This window comes from Periplaneta americana, chromosome 4, assembly GCF_040183065.1.
Source record: "Periplaneta americana isolate PAMFEO1 chromosome 4, P.americana_PAMFEO1_priV1, whole genome shotgun sequence".
NCBI lineage: Eukaryota > Metazoa > Arthropoda > Insecta > Blattodea > Blattidae > Periplaneta > Periplaneta americana.
In genome coordinates, this window is record NC_091120.1 from 59,183,663 (window position 1) to 59,199,903 (window position 16,241).

Below are 16,241 nucleotides of genomic sequence, written 5' to 3' on the forward strand. Positions count from 1 at the left end.
TTGTGAACCATCCATCAGATCCATATCACAGAAGGCTCAGAAAAAACGGCATTCTGACTTGTGGTTAAACAGTTAAACCATAGTTTTATATAATGTAATCATTATTATCATCATTATCCTGTCAAATGTTCAATCTATTAAGACTTGATACTGGCTTCACATTACAGAGTTCTTCCATCTTTTGAGAAGTTTTCCTAAATTTTTTTCTTCATTTGGATGATTCAGCATTAATTTATTCTTCCAGAATTTATTTTACAACATGATAATTTGTATTTAGTTTAATAAGTAATTTTTTTTAACAGGATCTTGAATCTGCATTGAAACTGAGTAATTTTGTATCTCTGACAAGTTGTAAAGTGGATGAAGACTCGTGCAGTATCTATTACAACTATTTCTACCTATTTCATCGTATAGTGATTGAGAAGAAAAATAGCTACTTACAGCACAAAGATGATTTATCATCTGCTCTTACAATTTTTAAAGAATCTGTAAACTTCCTGAAATGTTGCATTGGAAGTTATTTATTGCAAACTTTGGACAGAGCTACAAATTTTCTTTATGGAGTTAAATTGGAAAGTGACGAAAGTTTGCTAGTTGTCCAGGTGCAGATAGACATACTGAACTTAACATACTGCAAAGATGTGGATAAATCCAACAAAATCAGTGAAGTGCAAATATTCAAGTCATACGTGTGTCTTCTGTCTTCTATCCTGAAAAATTTATTTGATGCAGGAAGCCAACTCCAAAGAGGGGAGTGTGTTGTAAATAAGATTGCAGATTGTATTGGTATGTGGAATAAAACAGATGCGGTGAGTGAAAAATGTGTCAAATTACTTCAGAAAACTCTTGTTTTAATGCTGAAAAGGCCCAGTGACTTTGTGAATGGTTTGAAAATGTGCACACAAGTGTTGAACACCTTGATACTTAGATATGGAGATAGTGAAATCTTGAATTGGACTTCCATAACTATTATGAATGCAATGCTTCAAGTAAGTTCATATTGGAATTCTGAAACTGCTGAAGAGTGGAATAAACACATGACAGTTGATGTCCAGTATGGTTTATCGGTTTTCATATCACATCTTTCAGAGGTAAGTTTGTATTATGCAAAAAAGATTTCTATTTTCTTGTTGCTATTATCATCTTTTTATTTCACATTTTTAGCTTCAGAATACTATCCAATTAAAGAAATGATATTTCTGAATATTGTAGTTCATTCTCTATTTGCAGTATTCTTTTACCCTTAAATTGAAAGAAAAAAGGTATTTTATAAACCACTTCAAATTAATGTAACTCTGAAAATATTGAAAGTAAGGCCCATGTTTGACATTTTTTGCTCAAAAAGTCTTTGAAAACAAGCTCCATAAGTGGTGGTAACTCGTGAATCATCCTGTATGTACTAGAGGACAGCATCGGACGTTTTCGCTCAAGCGCCAAGTAGTTCATAGCATAATCCGATAGGTAGCGCACATGCATGATGGGTAAAATTGTCGCGAGCGATAAATCCTTGAACGATATAAGCCGAGCGTTAGGCATTCGTTCTTGTTACTGGCAAGAAGTACAATGTCAAAATGGAGAGTGAGCTAAAAGATGTAGTGAAGTTGAAACTACTAAACAAGGAATACAAGTTAAGTCCTAAAGAAGGTATGAAGAGTGATATGTGGGACAAATTCTTACTTGTGATACTTAGTGTATCAATCTTTGCGTCTGTAACAGTTGTGCAGCATGATTATTCGTTTTATTATATTTTCTGTGATGTTATCTCTGTACTAATATTGTTATTAATCTACTGCTATATCAATATTTTGTAAAACATTTCTACATTGTCGCAGTATATAGGCGGAACACTATGTATGGACCTATCATATTATATATGTGGTAAATCAAATATTGAATAATTATTAATTAGCAATAATAACTGTATATCGAAGTTTTTCATACTATTTTATTTATAACTCCATGTTACTGTTTGGTACGTTCCATTAGACGTTTGTCATAAATGCAGAAAATAAAGCCTTATTTTTATGGTGTGAGCGAAACATATGTGTATCTTATCTGTTGCCTTCCATACAGTATAAGACATGTCGGTGAGATGACCTCGTACTGTGCTCCTATTTATTACGAGCGTATCACGACAGACCTTATCTCACTCGAGGGTGCGACATTCGACCAAGTTCAAGAAAGCGATTTAACTCCAATGTAACACTCTGGTATGTACAGCTGTCAAAAAAAAAAGTGGCCGCACTCGTGAACAGTGAATATTTTCAAAGTCCACTTCGGGTCGCGGCGATGTTACACGATGCATGTGCTTGTACAAGCAGTTCTGGAACTATGGAAGTGTTCCATATCTGCGCCTCGTAGACCAGCGGTAGAGTGCTTGTTTAATGATTCAAAGGTCGTGGGTTCGGGCCTTCTTCAGGTTTTCATTTTATTTTTTAATCGTTCTTTAGCGATGTAAATGATATTCAAATTATCATTTATATCCAGTTATCGTTCTTTATGGATATCACGTTATTTATATTTTGTTATCGTTCTTTAGAGATATGAATAAAATTCAGGTCATCATTTGTATTCTGTTATCGTATTATAACGATATGAATAATAATTATTATTGTATCTCCAATGGGGGTTAGCCCTATTTTACATATGTATGTTAGGGCTATAGTTTTATACACAAAAAAGATAAGCATAAAGAGAAATGGAAAAGAAAATTAAATTAGCTTACGCGATGTAAACAAAATATAAGCAATCCGTAAATTAGGCATTGCGATTGCAAAACAAATATCAGTTATCAATTTGAAACATACAAAAACATTAACAACACACATACGTAACACTTCTATAACACAAATATGCAGCTTTCCGTACCATACATCATAAATTAATACACAATAGTCACACAAACACAATCAAACTATAATTACGACATTGCGACGACATCAAGCATCCCATAACTGACTCACATACATAACAAATCAAGCATCCGTTACAACACATACACTTCAACATAGTAACCACACTTTTAAAAGTTACAAATTTGGCTCCAAGAAGAATAAATAGGACACTGTTACTAATTACTATTCTTCTACAATTTCTTAAATACATCTGTAATAAATCTGTGAAATTCCGATATGAATAATATTCACGTTTTTTATATTGTTACCGTTCTTTAGCGATTTAAATAATATTCAAGTTATCATTTATATTCTGTTTTCCTTCATTAGCATTATAAAACAATATTCAAGTTATTTATATTGTTATTGTTCTTTCGCAATATATTAATTAAACAAACCGATATTTATCATTTATATTATGTTATCGTTCTTTAGTGAGACTGTATAAATAATATTCAAGTTATTTATATTGTAATCGTTCTTTAGCGATATAAATAACATAAATTTAATATTAGGTTTGGAAAAATCCAGTTGCATAATACTGGTATTAGTTTTTCTTTTTGTATTATTACATTATACTATCTTGAACCACAATAAAATGAAAAGGAGTAACGAGGAATTGAACCTGAGACGTTGACATCTAAATTCCGACGTTCGTCCGCTAAGCTACGACAGCAAAAGTGTGGAAACATTTTCGGAAAAATTGGCCCAATCACACTCTAAGATTTTCTGATGATTCGTAGAAGCTAGTCCAGGATGCGGGGGGCAAAGGCTAATTGAGATTTCCCGGTCTCTGACCGGGTCAAACTCCCTGATAGAATTAATATTTAACCCTTGCCGTGAATTTCGGTGAAGTCCGGAGGGCCCAATTAGTCAAATCCACTCTCCTCGTCTCCACGCTTGGGCCCCCTGGAATTTAATAAGATGCGAAAGAGATAGTGGTGTGCGGAAAGCAACGGGATGTTACCGCATTTAGGCCTATTCTTCCCAAGAAAACTGCAAACATGAACAAAGGAAGCTTTTAATAGAAGAAGAAGAAGGATCTTCTGCAGACCTCTGGAAAAAGAACTAAGGAAGAGACTAGTGACGTGCTTTGTGTGGAGTGTGGCATTGTATGGGGAAAGAACATGGACATTACGACGAAATGAAGAGAAACGAATTGAAGCATTTGAAATGTGGATGTGGAGAAGAACGGTGCGTGTAAAGTGGACAGACAGAATAAGAAATAAAATTGTGTTTGAAAAAGTGAGTGAAGAAAGAATGATGCAGAAACTGATTAGAAAGAGAAAAAGGAATTGGTTGGGTCTCTGGTTGAAAAGAATAATAGACGACATTAGGATACGTGGATCATATGCGGAGACTGAGAGGAAGGCAGAAAATAGGAAAGATTGGAGATTGCTGGGTTTGCAATGAAAGACCTGCCCATGGACAGAACATTTATGTGTGTATGTTCAGAATGCCTGGAATATCGTGTCTAAGAACAGTCGCTATTTGCAAAGACTAGTCAATTCCATGCCCACTCGACTGCAAGATGATCGAGATAAGAGGAAGATAGACTAAATATTGAATTGTGGCTTTTTGTTTTGTTTTTTGAACGCTTAATTGTTTGAATGTTTTAAGGCCGACGCCAGTAAATTTGTTATGTTTATGCCACGAAAGATATTTTATTGAGAATAAAATCTTTTTTCTTTCCATTTGCAGCCACAATATCATAATGGTAATGATAAAGTCATGGCATAATATATTAATGAACCTGATGTTAATTACTAAAATAATCATAAAAGAGAAAGGAGCCGTTATGTCTAGTTTGTCTCTCTCAAAAATAGAACAAAAAAGGACATTAAAAGCACGAGGTTGTAGTCGAACGCAGGACCTCATGAACAAGAGGCCTGAACGCTACCATTATGCAATCGAATAACACACAGTATACTTCAATTATAACTGTAGATATCAGGCAACGTGGTCCAACAACATGTAACATCGCCTGGCTCCGAATTGTAGCAAAGATACCCGAAGGGAACTTTGTTTGAGGAGAGCGGCCACTTTTTCTTTTGACAGCTGTACATTAAGCAGAGGTAGTTGTTTTTGATCAGCAAAACATGTTAGCAGTCACATAATGGAAAGTCAGTAAGCATAACCTTGTGATGTATGCTTAAGAGATAAATATTTAGAAAAAATTGAACTTGTCATATTTCACTTGTGCTGGTCTTGCATTTGTTGTAGACCTCATTCTGTGCATGAACACTCAAAGCCAAAATGTTTTATGGTTCGTTCTCTTGTAGAAACTTCTGACAACTAACTGTATAAAGTGTACATTGCCATCTGGTGAGGAATGTGCAGTTCAGAATGACATGATATCTTCAATAAATCTGCTTGGCATCGTCATTAATTTGGCGGTAACATCAGTCGTCAATAAAACAGAAGGCTTTCCTAAACTGGTTAGAGAGGCTGTGGTCACTTTGGAGAAAATAATTGCTCAGCTAAAGACACTGAAGGCAGGGAACTGTCCAGCATGGAGAAACATGTGGAAAGTCTATGGTAAGGATTCTGAATTTTTTTATTATTACTGTTTATTTTTATTGTTGTTATTATTATTGAGCTATAAACAGTATTTTTACAGCTGATTTAGAATTTCAATTGGAGACAAAGTAGCCAAATTTGTCACATTTGTTTATTTGGCCAGTAATTAGACGTTTGCAATCCTATTATGTTTGAATCTAATAAACACACAAGCCGTTGTGAATTGATCAGATAGCAGAGGGAATATATTGCCAATGGTTTTCAGTTTAATGTTCAACCATTACATTCATATTATACATGTGTTAAATCAAAAACCATATGTGGTATTCTTAAGTTACGGTCACACATCACTACTTTTGCAGCGCAACTTTTGTACTGCAGCTGCAAAAGTTGTGTGTCGTGTTCACACGTAAGCCAAAAGTAGTGCGCTGCACGCTACTTTTCGTGCTGTGCAACCCGAGTGCTGCAAAAATTGCAACTGGAGGTTGCGAGTCTGTTCACACGCAAGGCGCTACTCTTGCAGCCGCAATCATGCTGCAGGTTTCCATCTCCGTGTTGACTTCTCAATATACATTTTGTGTGGTTATGTTCGCATTATTAAGAAACTTATGCGAAAGCTTCCTTATCTATTATTTGCTTTTCTGTTGTATCTAGTATTCAGAAATTGGCATTATTTTTACTATAAAGCTTTTAAAAACGCCTATATACTTAAATGATAACCAACAGTATATTCACGTAATCAATGTTGGCAATCGTCCTGTTTGGAAGTATGCTACGGAAAATTTAAAAAATGAATTATATCGTCAGCAATTATGCTCAGACTGTGTTGTGTATTTAATAACTGTTACAAATAATTTATTTTCATCACATTTAACATTAAAATATATCCAAACAATAAAAGTATCATTGGCACATTTGGGTGGTAACACTGGTTGTAACTGCAGCAAAAGTTTCAACAAAACCGATATCAAAAATGCTGCGGCTGCAACCCTGAGAACCCTGTTCACACGTCGCTACTTTTAAGCTGCGCGCAGCATGGAAAAGTAGCGGGCAGCAGGTTCGGCAGCCGCTACTTTTCGGGTTGCACCGTTGTTCACACGTCGCAGTACAAGAGTTGCGCAGTTTTTTGTACTGCATCGCTGCAAAAGTAGCGACATGTGACCGTACCTTTATTGTGGTTTAACATTTCATTTAAACTGATAACTCATTAAATGCTTCTTTGGGGAATAATATGAAAAGTACTCCTAATAACTTAACGGGTGGTATAATGCATACCTGTAATACTGATTGGACTGTGTAATATGAGATGTAGTTCGATTTTCTGCAGCATTAGCTTATGTTATGATTAGACATCGGATTTTTAGGCACTAAAAATTGCAGTTTTAGGCGCCTAAAATAAGCTCAAAATTTGTAAAATTAGGCTCTATTTTAATGAAAATAGGCATTTTAGGCACATCAAGGTATCTTACTTATTTCTTTCACTGAAATTTTTAGTTATACACTAAAATACGCACAAAAATGTATATTTAAACATTAAAAAAGAATACTATATTATATTTATAAACAGAGCTGCACAAATTTAATATATTGAAACTAATGAAATAATGATTATTGATATCAAGATTACTCATTTTAAGCTATTGAAATTCAGTTCCATGCTCAGACTTTATTATAATTATCTGCACAGTACACCACCAGAATTTTTTCTAAATTCTCCACAGTTAACCTTTGCCTTTTGTCACTGAGAATCATTTTGAAAGCAGAAAAACTTCTTTCAACCGAAACTGATGTGAGAGGCGCAAATTTTAAATTAGGTACAATAGAAACATCAATACTTACTGGAACATTTACACTTTCCCCCAATATCACTCTTGATACTTTTTCCAACAATGAAAATCCTACATTCTTATTTAATACGTTGTCCCACTTATTTTTAACTTTTTTCCCAGTTTCGCCCAAAGCAGAATGTATGTTCACTTGAGCTTCCTTTACTATTGCTATTTGGCTACAAAGAGATTGTTTTTCACGTTCTAATTGTTCAATGCTTGCAGGTATGAAAGAAAAGTTTGATGTTATGTAGGCAATATCGTTTTTCACTCGTGAGTCATTCAGACAATCTTTCACTGCTTTCACACACACTGCACTATCAGTTTCAGGTAATTTATCAATAACTGTGACCACTTCTTTAAAATACTTAGAATAATACACCACTGACTGAATCCGGGTTCCCCATCGTGTAACAACCGGCTGAGGTAGGAGTGGGATATGTGGAAAGTTCTCTCTGAATATTGAAATCCTGGATGGGGCTTTACAAAAACATTTTTTGTATTAGAAATAAACGAATTGACAAGAGGAAATTCATTCCGGATTGTTTCAGAAACCCTGTGAAGGCCATGTGCTAGACAGGTTACATGCGTGAGGTTAGGATAAAATGTTTTAAGAAGTGGAGCTGCAGCAACCATGTATGAGGCAGCATCAGTACAAAACAACAGAACTTTAGAATCGTCTATATTACCTGAGTATAAAGATTGTAGGCCTTTATTTACAAAATAAGCAATGGCTTGGCTATTCACTTTCGAAAGTTCCTTAACACATACGAGGTGTGGAATCGAAGGTCCATCAGGACTAAGTTTTCCTACTACCATATTTGCTATATACCTATTCATAGGATCCGAGGTTTCATCCACAGAGACCCATATGTAAGAATCACCTATATCCTCCCGAATGGAAGCTAAAGTTGTTAAATTCGGTGAAATCTATTGCGAGTGTCGTGAGATTCAAAACATGTTGTTTCCTTTATCAGTGGTTTCATGGCCGGTGTGAAGCAAACTTTCCACTTTTTAAATGCCTTAAATTTTGCAGTGAATGCATATATAAATTATAAAAATTAAGAGTAAAATGCGAAACTTTACAGTGAGTTAGGCATTTTTAGGCGAATATTAACAAATTAGGCTCTAATAACCGTTTTAGGGCATTTTAGGGCACTGTAAAACTCTTTGAATACCTTTCAATTTCCATGAAACACAAATATTAATAATTATTTTTACTTTTCTCCTAAAGAAACAAAATAGGCATTTGCCCTAGAATCCGATGTCTGGTTATGATATATATTTCAATATATTCGGTCCTGCTGATCCTTCACGTTTCTGTATTCAGATCAGCATTCCCTTATTTACACTATTTATAACTTAAAACACAGACTAATTATGACCTTAATACCTACTCTTACCTATGTCTCATGTCTTTTCACATTCACTTATCCCTCCTAATTTATCTCACGTTATTAACCTACTTCATTTCTCTCGTTCTCAGCTACATTAATAGCTATTTATAGCCTACTACTTTTCTCATTCGACTTCACTCCCATCTTTCTCATAAGTAACTAAATAATTTCCCCTAATGTAACATGAATACCTTTAATCTTGTTAATTATAGAAGATCTAACCCTTGTTGACCATTTCAGAAAAAACATAATCTATTTATTAAATTCACCGTTGAAACAGTTTTAACACAATCACATCAGCATATCTATCCTAGAACATTGGTTTCACTTGATTTATAAATTGGTCTTAAACAAAAGAGTTCCATAACCTTGACAAAGTGTATCCATTTAAATCTTTTTTTACATTATATAACTAACCCTGCTATTACTTCATCCCACTAATACACCATTTTCTCAGATTATATACTGTGTTTCCTTTCCTACTGCCCCCTCATTCCACACTCCTAACTCGATTAAACCTCTCTAGACTTCCCCTTGTACTCCCCACACTTGTTTCACTTCCCTTTTCCCCACTCTCTTCTTTCGTTGATTCACCATTCTTCTCCCTCCTGCCTTCCAACTCCAAGTTCTTCAGCTCTGTTACCATCTGACACTTAGCTTATTTCTTTACTTTTCTACAACTTCGCACTTCTGACTTGGCCTTGTGGTGACGTCATTGCTGGTCGTCTCCCTGAGCGGAATTTGCTGACAGCATTAGCTTATAAATTTCAGTAGTATACATTGAATTGGAGGTCTTTCTATGTTATTTATCCATGGTAATGTTCGGGTCCAGGCATGTCAATGTTACACTTTTAGTGAAGTACCGATATTACATTTTGTTGTTTGATTTTAGGGATAAAAGCATACAATTTAGGATTTCACTGCAATAGTGCAGGTTTATTGCACGAAGCCAAAGAAGTTTTTTCGCAGTTCTGTTGGACATGCATTCAGCTGGAAGAAGAACCAACTTTTCCAGAGGTTTGGTATATTTATTCTGTATTCATAGTTTATTTTCATTTCTTGTAAGAGGATCTTTATAAGTAGTTCATTTTAATGTTTTATACAGAACATTCCAGCGATAAATACTGGTTTATTCTTCAGCTGCTGGATGGCACGGTGCTTGAGCGACTGCCGGGAACCGAGCCCTTAAACTCACTGCACCGAATTAAAACTTAATGCATACTTACTAACCGTAATATGTTGCATTTAACATAAATTATTATATGTTATATTAATTACAGAATATTGTACAGACGTGGACAAATTATTAGACAAAATTAATTATATGTGCAACAAAGCTGTATTTATCGGCAGAAATAATGAACAGAAAATTGAGTCTTCAGGTTACTAATATTTTGTGAACACTCCCTTATTCTTTAACACATTGATTTTGTCAGGGATACTGGAAACCAAAATCTGACACTTTCTTTGAATATCAGCATCATTTAGCCAGATATCAGACAGTGCTTAAATGAGTCCATGTTTTGTTGTAAGCCTCTTTTTGTTCGCTTTCTTCTTCAGTATAGATCACAGATTTTAAATTTCGTTCATGTCCGGTCTTTTTGCAGGCCATGGGAGAACAGACTGTTGAATATCTTCTGCAGTATATAATTAAAACACCAGTAGTACCAACACAGCCAGAAAAAATATACTTAACCATTGGAAAAATATACCAGAAAATGTAAACAATCACATTTGCAACAATAGAGACTCTGTGAATTAAGGCGGCTTCACAATTGCCCGGGAATGGCAACTAGAACGAGAACGGAATCGAGAAAAATCTTGGAAGCTTTATTTTTTAATGTATGGATACACAATTGCTTTCTGGGAACGGTAGACCCTGGAATGAGAAACAAAACTTCACGAAGTTTTAACATTTCCATTCCCGGGATTCTTCTGCGCATGTCAAATCAGTCATTTATTCAATTCCGATTGTCGATTGTTCGTCGAGATTATCATGGCAGCTACGGAATTTGAAGAATTATTAATTTCGTATGTGCAAGAGAAAGAATTCTTATATGACAAGACAAATGTTCAATACAAAAATGTAAGAATAAAAGAAAACGCTTGGTGTACAATCGCAGACATCCTGAATAGTGATGGTAAGTTGGCAATATTACAACATTTTTCTTCTGATTTTGTGAAACTGTACATTTCCTTTCATTTCATTTTATATGTTGATATTATTTATCTATTTCATATAAAATGCATACACTCAATGTTTAATGTTAATTTGATGATAAATTAATTCTAGTTATATATTTTACTTTCGGAAAGGCGAGAAAATATTAATATATTGCATTATTTTTAGCTGAAACTGTTAAGAAGAAGTGGGACAACCTCAGGGACAGATTTGTGAGAGCCTTGAGGGATTCTACAGCTATCCCCCCTTCTGGTTCTGGGGCTCAACAGAAGAAAAATAATTTCTCCCTTTATAATTCTATGTTGTGGTTGGCATCTTACATTAGGAAGAGGAAGTAAGTATAAATATTTTTGGCACCCACTATTCTAGCTGAAAGCGAATTAAATTTAAGATTCTCGTGTGTGTGTATATATATATATATATATATATATATATATATATATATATATATATATATATATCAGTACCCTATGTATTTCAAACTATAGTTCCAACTAAAATTCTGTTTGATGGCATTAACATTTTAATATTGATACCATGACCAATAAAACCTAACCTAAAACTTACATTATCAAAGGATCATGTAGATAGTCTTCTTTTCTACAAGGCCTATTAAATTATTACACATTACATTAAATTCCACTTTAAATTTTTTATACATGCATTTCTTATGGCATTGTTAATTTCCTATGTACTATAGTTTGTGAACCGTAAGTAATGTCATTAATTCTAGTAGATTATTTCTTTAGTAAAGAGCAAAAATAAAGTCAAATACCTTTTTGCTGTGTTTAGAATAGTTTTCCAGAAAAATGTGCATTTCATAATGAATGGTTTACGATTTTACGAGATTGTGCAACGCTGTGTAATCAGTGAGGAGTGCACATAAGTCTCTGTTGTTCTGAACAACCCCTTCACCTGGCTTGTTCTGAAGTTGAAGGTCACTGCCACGTACCTTGTTTTTAACTCATAAAAAATACAGCTGATGTTATACCTACTGTATGAGAATGAACACTGCTCACTTCATGTTAAACAAAATCTTGAAAAATTGGAAATAAATTCTACAACCTAATTTTAACGAAATATTCAGAGAATATAGTCAATAAGATAGGCTACGCTTATTTCAAAATAAATTTAAAACATTAAGAAATATTTCTACACTCCCATTTCAATTAAATAAGCTAAAGAACTAAAACAATAATGATGCTTAGTTCACATTATAAAAACAAGATTTTGAAACATTTAAAACTCCACAGGCAAAGATAAAAATACGATATTATGCTATTTTACATTAAACGAAAATAAATTAAAAATAATATTCATTTGTAAACTCTTTCAATTTAATTTTAATTATACTATCGGTGAACACAGGCAATACGAAAAGCTTATTTTTACGTTACACAAATCAACTTATTAAAAAAAAACTCAATTTGTTATACGCAAACATTTTCTTCTGGCAATTAGAAATTATAGTTCCCTCGCACTTTCATTTTAAAGTAATAACTGGTGAACTTATACAACAAATCAAATTTCCCGAGACGTCTTTAAAATCAATCGTATGTGATATGTGTACATTTTTCATTTCTCAACCGTCGTCTCGAACACGCCACCTGTTCAGGTACCTGGCCTACGACAACATATATTTGCCTCTCTGCAGGCAGTATAATAACCTTCACAACGTTCTCACACTGCACTACGTATTAAAATTACTTCTCAGAATGAAAACATACATTTGTTCGGATCAAATTTCTGCACATTCAGAGGACAAACTAAAATTATTTCAGTCATTTATGACCATAATACACTGCTCTCTTAAATTGACTGAGCATATAGGGAATTAATTCAGTAGCTTTCACAAAATATGCTATGAAATGATTCATATAAAATAATTTTTTTCTCGAAAAGGAAGCTAAAAAAGGAGCAAAAATGTATTAAACGTTTTTGTTTGAAATATCTCAAAGAATAACCCCTTGAAATTAATGACATTGCTTACGGTTCATTCTGTATATAACTATAGTATATTATATATATATACACTCATACATACAGAGTGAACCGTCAGTAAGTAATATCATTAATCTCAAGTGTTAGTTATTGATTTGATTTGATTTAGAGTGTACAGACATACCCTGTAGTAACATCTATAATGTACATCTTGCACTTTGGGAGGTATTTCAGATTCTGGCATTTGTTCATTTCCAGATAGATTTGATAGATCAGAGAGGGTGTAACCAATTGCCCAACAACAAGGAAGGACTGTAATTTAAAAATATCAAGATACTTAAAAGAGAATCACAATAAAGGAGAAAAAATGTTCAATGCACAAAAGAAATAAAAAAGAATGCTATTTCTCCACATTTTTAGAGTTCTGACTTCTGAGCTGCATTTAGGCCTATATGATCTAAACAATGTTGGAAATATTAATGACAGTATCTTTACAATCTATAGCTCAATTCCAATTTGAAGCAGATAATATTTTATTACTATCTGAAAAGATAAGTTGGCTTAAATATGTGTTCATTCTGATTTTCCTTTTAAAAATGTTTTCCTAATATACAATCTGGTTTCTATTCATTATTAATTGCTGAATTCATTAGAAATTACAATGAGAAATTAACAATCTGTTTTAAGTGTCTGTTAAACAATTTACAATTTATTACAATTGAAAATCTAAATTATTAAATGCCACTCAAATTAAAATTAATTAATCTTCATTGTTAACTGATAATTCTATTAAACTTTTCCCAACACATGTTGGATTACATTATTATTGTAATCAAGAAATTCACTGAAATTTTTATTATCTTATGTATATTTTACTGATAATATGTCTGTAACTTATGACGTTGTTGTTTGCTTAGAATGACTTCAACTGTAAGCTCACTAGATGTCACCCCGAGCACAAGTGTTGAGGCTACATCAGAAGCAATACACCTTTCCGATGATGCCAGTAAGAGTACAGAATCACCAGCTCCCATGCAGGAAAGTTCCTTAGGTGGAAGTTTCCAAGAGGAATTTCGCCCTAAGAGAGCCAACCTGCACGATACCCTCTCTAAAGTTGTTGATTCTTTTACGTCTTTTGTGGCAATGAGGGAATATTCAGGACCAAGTGACCTCAATTTCATGAAATCTGTACTTGAAGATATGAAAATGATCCCACACAAAGATAAATTTAAATTTAAGAAGGAGGTGTTGGACCTGTTAGAAAAATATATTCCATCAACTGAGACAAGTTATTTTAGATGTTGGTATAAGAGTATTCACAAATTTAAAAAATAATTTTCTGTAATATTGTATTGGATACTTATAAGTAACCAAATACTCTGTGTTCCTATTTTTGTGTTCAATAAATACTTTCCATAATGCAATTGAAATATAGTAACATTGACATACTTTAAGTGACCTCAATTTCATGAAATCTGTACTTGAAGACATGAAAATGATTCCACACAAAGATAAATTTAAATTTAAGAAGGAGGTGTTGGACCTGTTACAAAAATATATTCTATAAACTGAGACAAGTTATTTTAGATGTTGGTATAAAAGTATTCACAAATTTAAAAAAATAACAATTTTCTGTAATATTTTATTGGATACTTATAAATAATCAAATACTCTGTGTTCCTACTTTTGTGTTCAATAAATACTTTCCATAATGCAATTGAAATATAGTAACATTGACATACTTCTATCTCCCATTGTTTACATATCTATGTTGGTAGGATATTGCTCCAGCATCTGGAACCAAATAATCTGCTAAATTATCCCGTAATTTATAAATTGCCTGAGCAGCAATATTAGATCCCATTCGACCAACTGATCTGAAATTTGTGTCATTTCTTGTGATTTCTCTCCAGTTTCCCAAATTTTGAGATGGGTGCTGGCTGCAAGCTTCTGTTCTCATATAGTTATGTAAACATAATGTGGCTTTAATTATTGATTCTGCAGTCTTCACTGAACATAACAATGGTTGTCTGTAAACTCTCCATCTACTTGCGAGTATACCGAAACTGTTTTCGATATTTCTCCTAGCCCTAGACAGTCTAAAATTAAAAATATTTTTTTTCTCTCCTAAATATTTACCAGGATAAGGTCGCATAATATACTGCTTTAGAGGAAAAGCCTCATCTGCTACAAAGAAATATGGCATTAAAATATTACTGCCTGGTAGAGTGCGAGGTTCGGGTAGTTCTGCAGATCCATTCTCCAATTTTTTTCCAATTTTACTTCTTCTAAATACACCACCATCGCTTTCAGCGCCATATGCTCCAATGTCAGCCCAGATAAACTTCTAGTCTGCATCGCAGCATGCCATTAATATTAAACTAAAAGTGTGTTTATAATTGTAATATATATTATTGGATCTTAAAGGGCACTGGATTTGGACATGTTTTCCCTCAATGGCACCTAGAGTATTGGGAAAGTCCCACCTCTCTAGGAAATGTTCACTTATATTACACCACTCTTCTTTGGTGGGAAACGGAAAATATAAAGGATAAAGTACTTCCCATAAGACATCACAGGTTTCAGCGATCACTTTCGAAACGGTAGACTGCCCAACCCTGAATTCCCAACTCAGATTTAAAAATGAACCACCATGAGCCAGATACTTTAGAGTCATCGCCAATCGAAATTCTGGGCTCAAACATTCTCGCCTACTCCTCTTGAGTAGCTTGAGTTTCACTAATGATAATATTTATTCGAAATGCTGGGGTTCCATTCTTGTATATTTGTAAAACGCCTCATGATCATGTACCTTTATATATTTGAATATATTCACAAATGCTCCACCACGCTCATTTCTTTGTTGGTTCATTGGTCGAATCCACCATCTGAAAATAGGGAATACAATGTAACGAACATCATGATGTCGACTAGATAGTAGCACATAACCTTATTAAGAAACGCAGTGCAATGAAGTTCTCATTTTCCACTTTCATACGTATTAAATTTGTGTAAGACATTAAATGTCTTTTTATTTTACTATAGGAAGTAATATTTACCTTCTTTTAGTGCTCTGAGCGACTAAAACACATATTAAAATAAGTACAAAATATGTGACTAACTCGTCGTCGTCCATCTTGAAACATTAGAATAATGCAGATGCTTCAGCTTTCCGTTCAGTTGTGAATATTAGTATTCCCGTTCTCGTTTCTCGGCTTTCCCTTCTCGTTCTAGTTGCCATTCCCGGGCAATTGTGAAGCCGCCTTTATACTGATAGTTGATATGACGAATTATATTATGTTTCCAAGAAAAACGTTTCAGTCTAATAATTTGTTCACGTCTGTACTCATCCTCATGACAGTAGCTGCTGGAAGTGTTGGCCATTTTTCGCTATAGAGAGTTCACATTGCCATAAAGAACCATCATTCACATGCATGAGTTCACTGCACTGATTTGTCTAATTGCGTCACAAATGTTATCT

The 16,241-nt window shown here is 33.8% G+C and overlaps 1 protein-coding gene across 4 annotated transcripts in view; it reads left to right on the top strand.

The window, feature by feature from the left end:
- The window catches only part of LOC138697825 (uncharacterized), a 298,065-nt gene that overhangs the window by 238,605 nt on the left and 43,219 nt on the right, over window positions 1-16,241 (top strand). For all 4 annotated transcript variants that reach the window (XM_069823372.1, XM_069823371.1, XM_069823373.1 and 1 more), the window contains 3 exons: window positions 303-1,091; window positions 5,177-5,432; window positions 9,530-9,654. In XM_069823372.1, coding sequence (XP_069679473.1) covers window positions 303-1,091; window positions 5,177-5,432; window positions 9,530-9,654 — 1,170 coding nt within the window. The remainder of the gene's footprint in view (window positions 1-302; window positions 1,092-5,176; window positions 5,433-9,529; window positions 9,655-16,241) is intronic.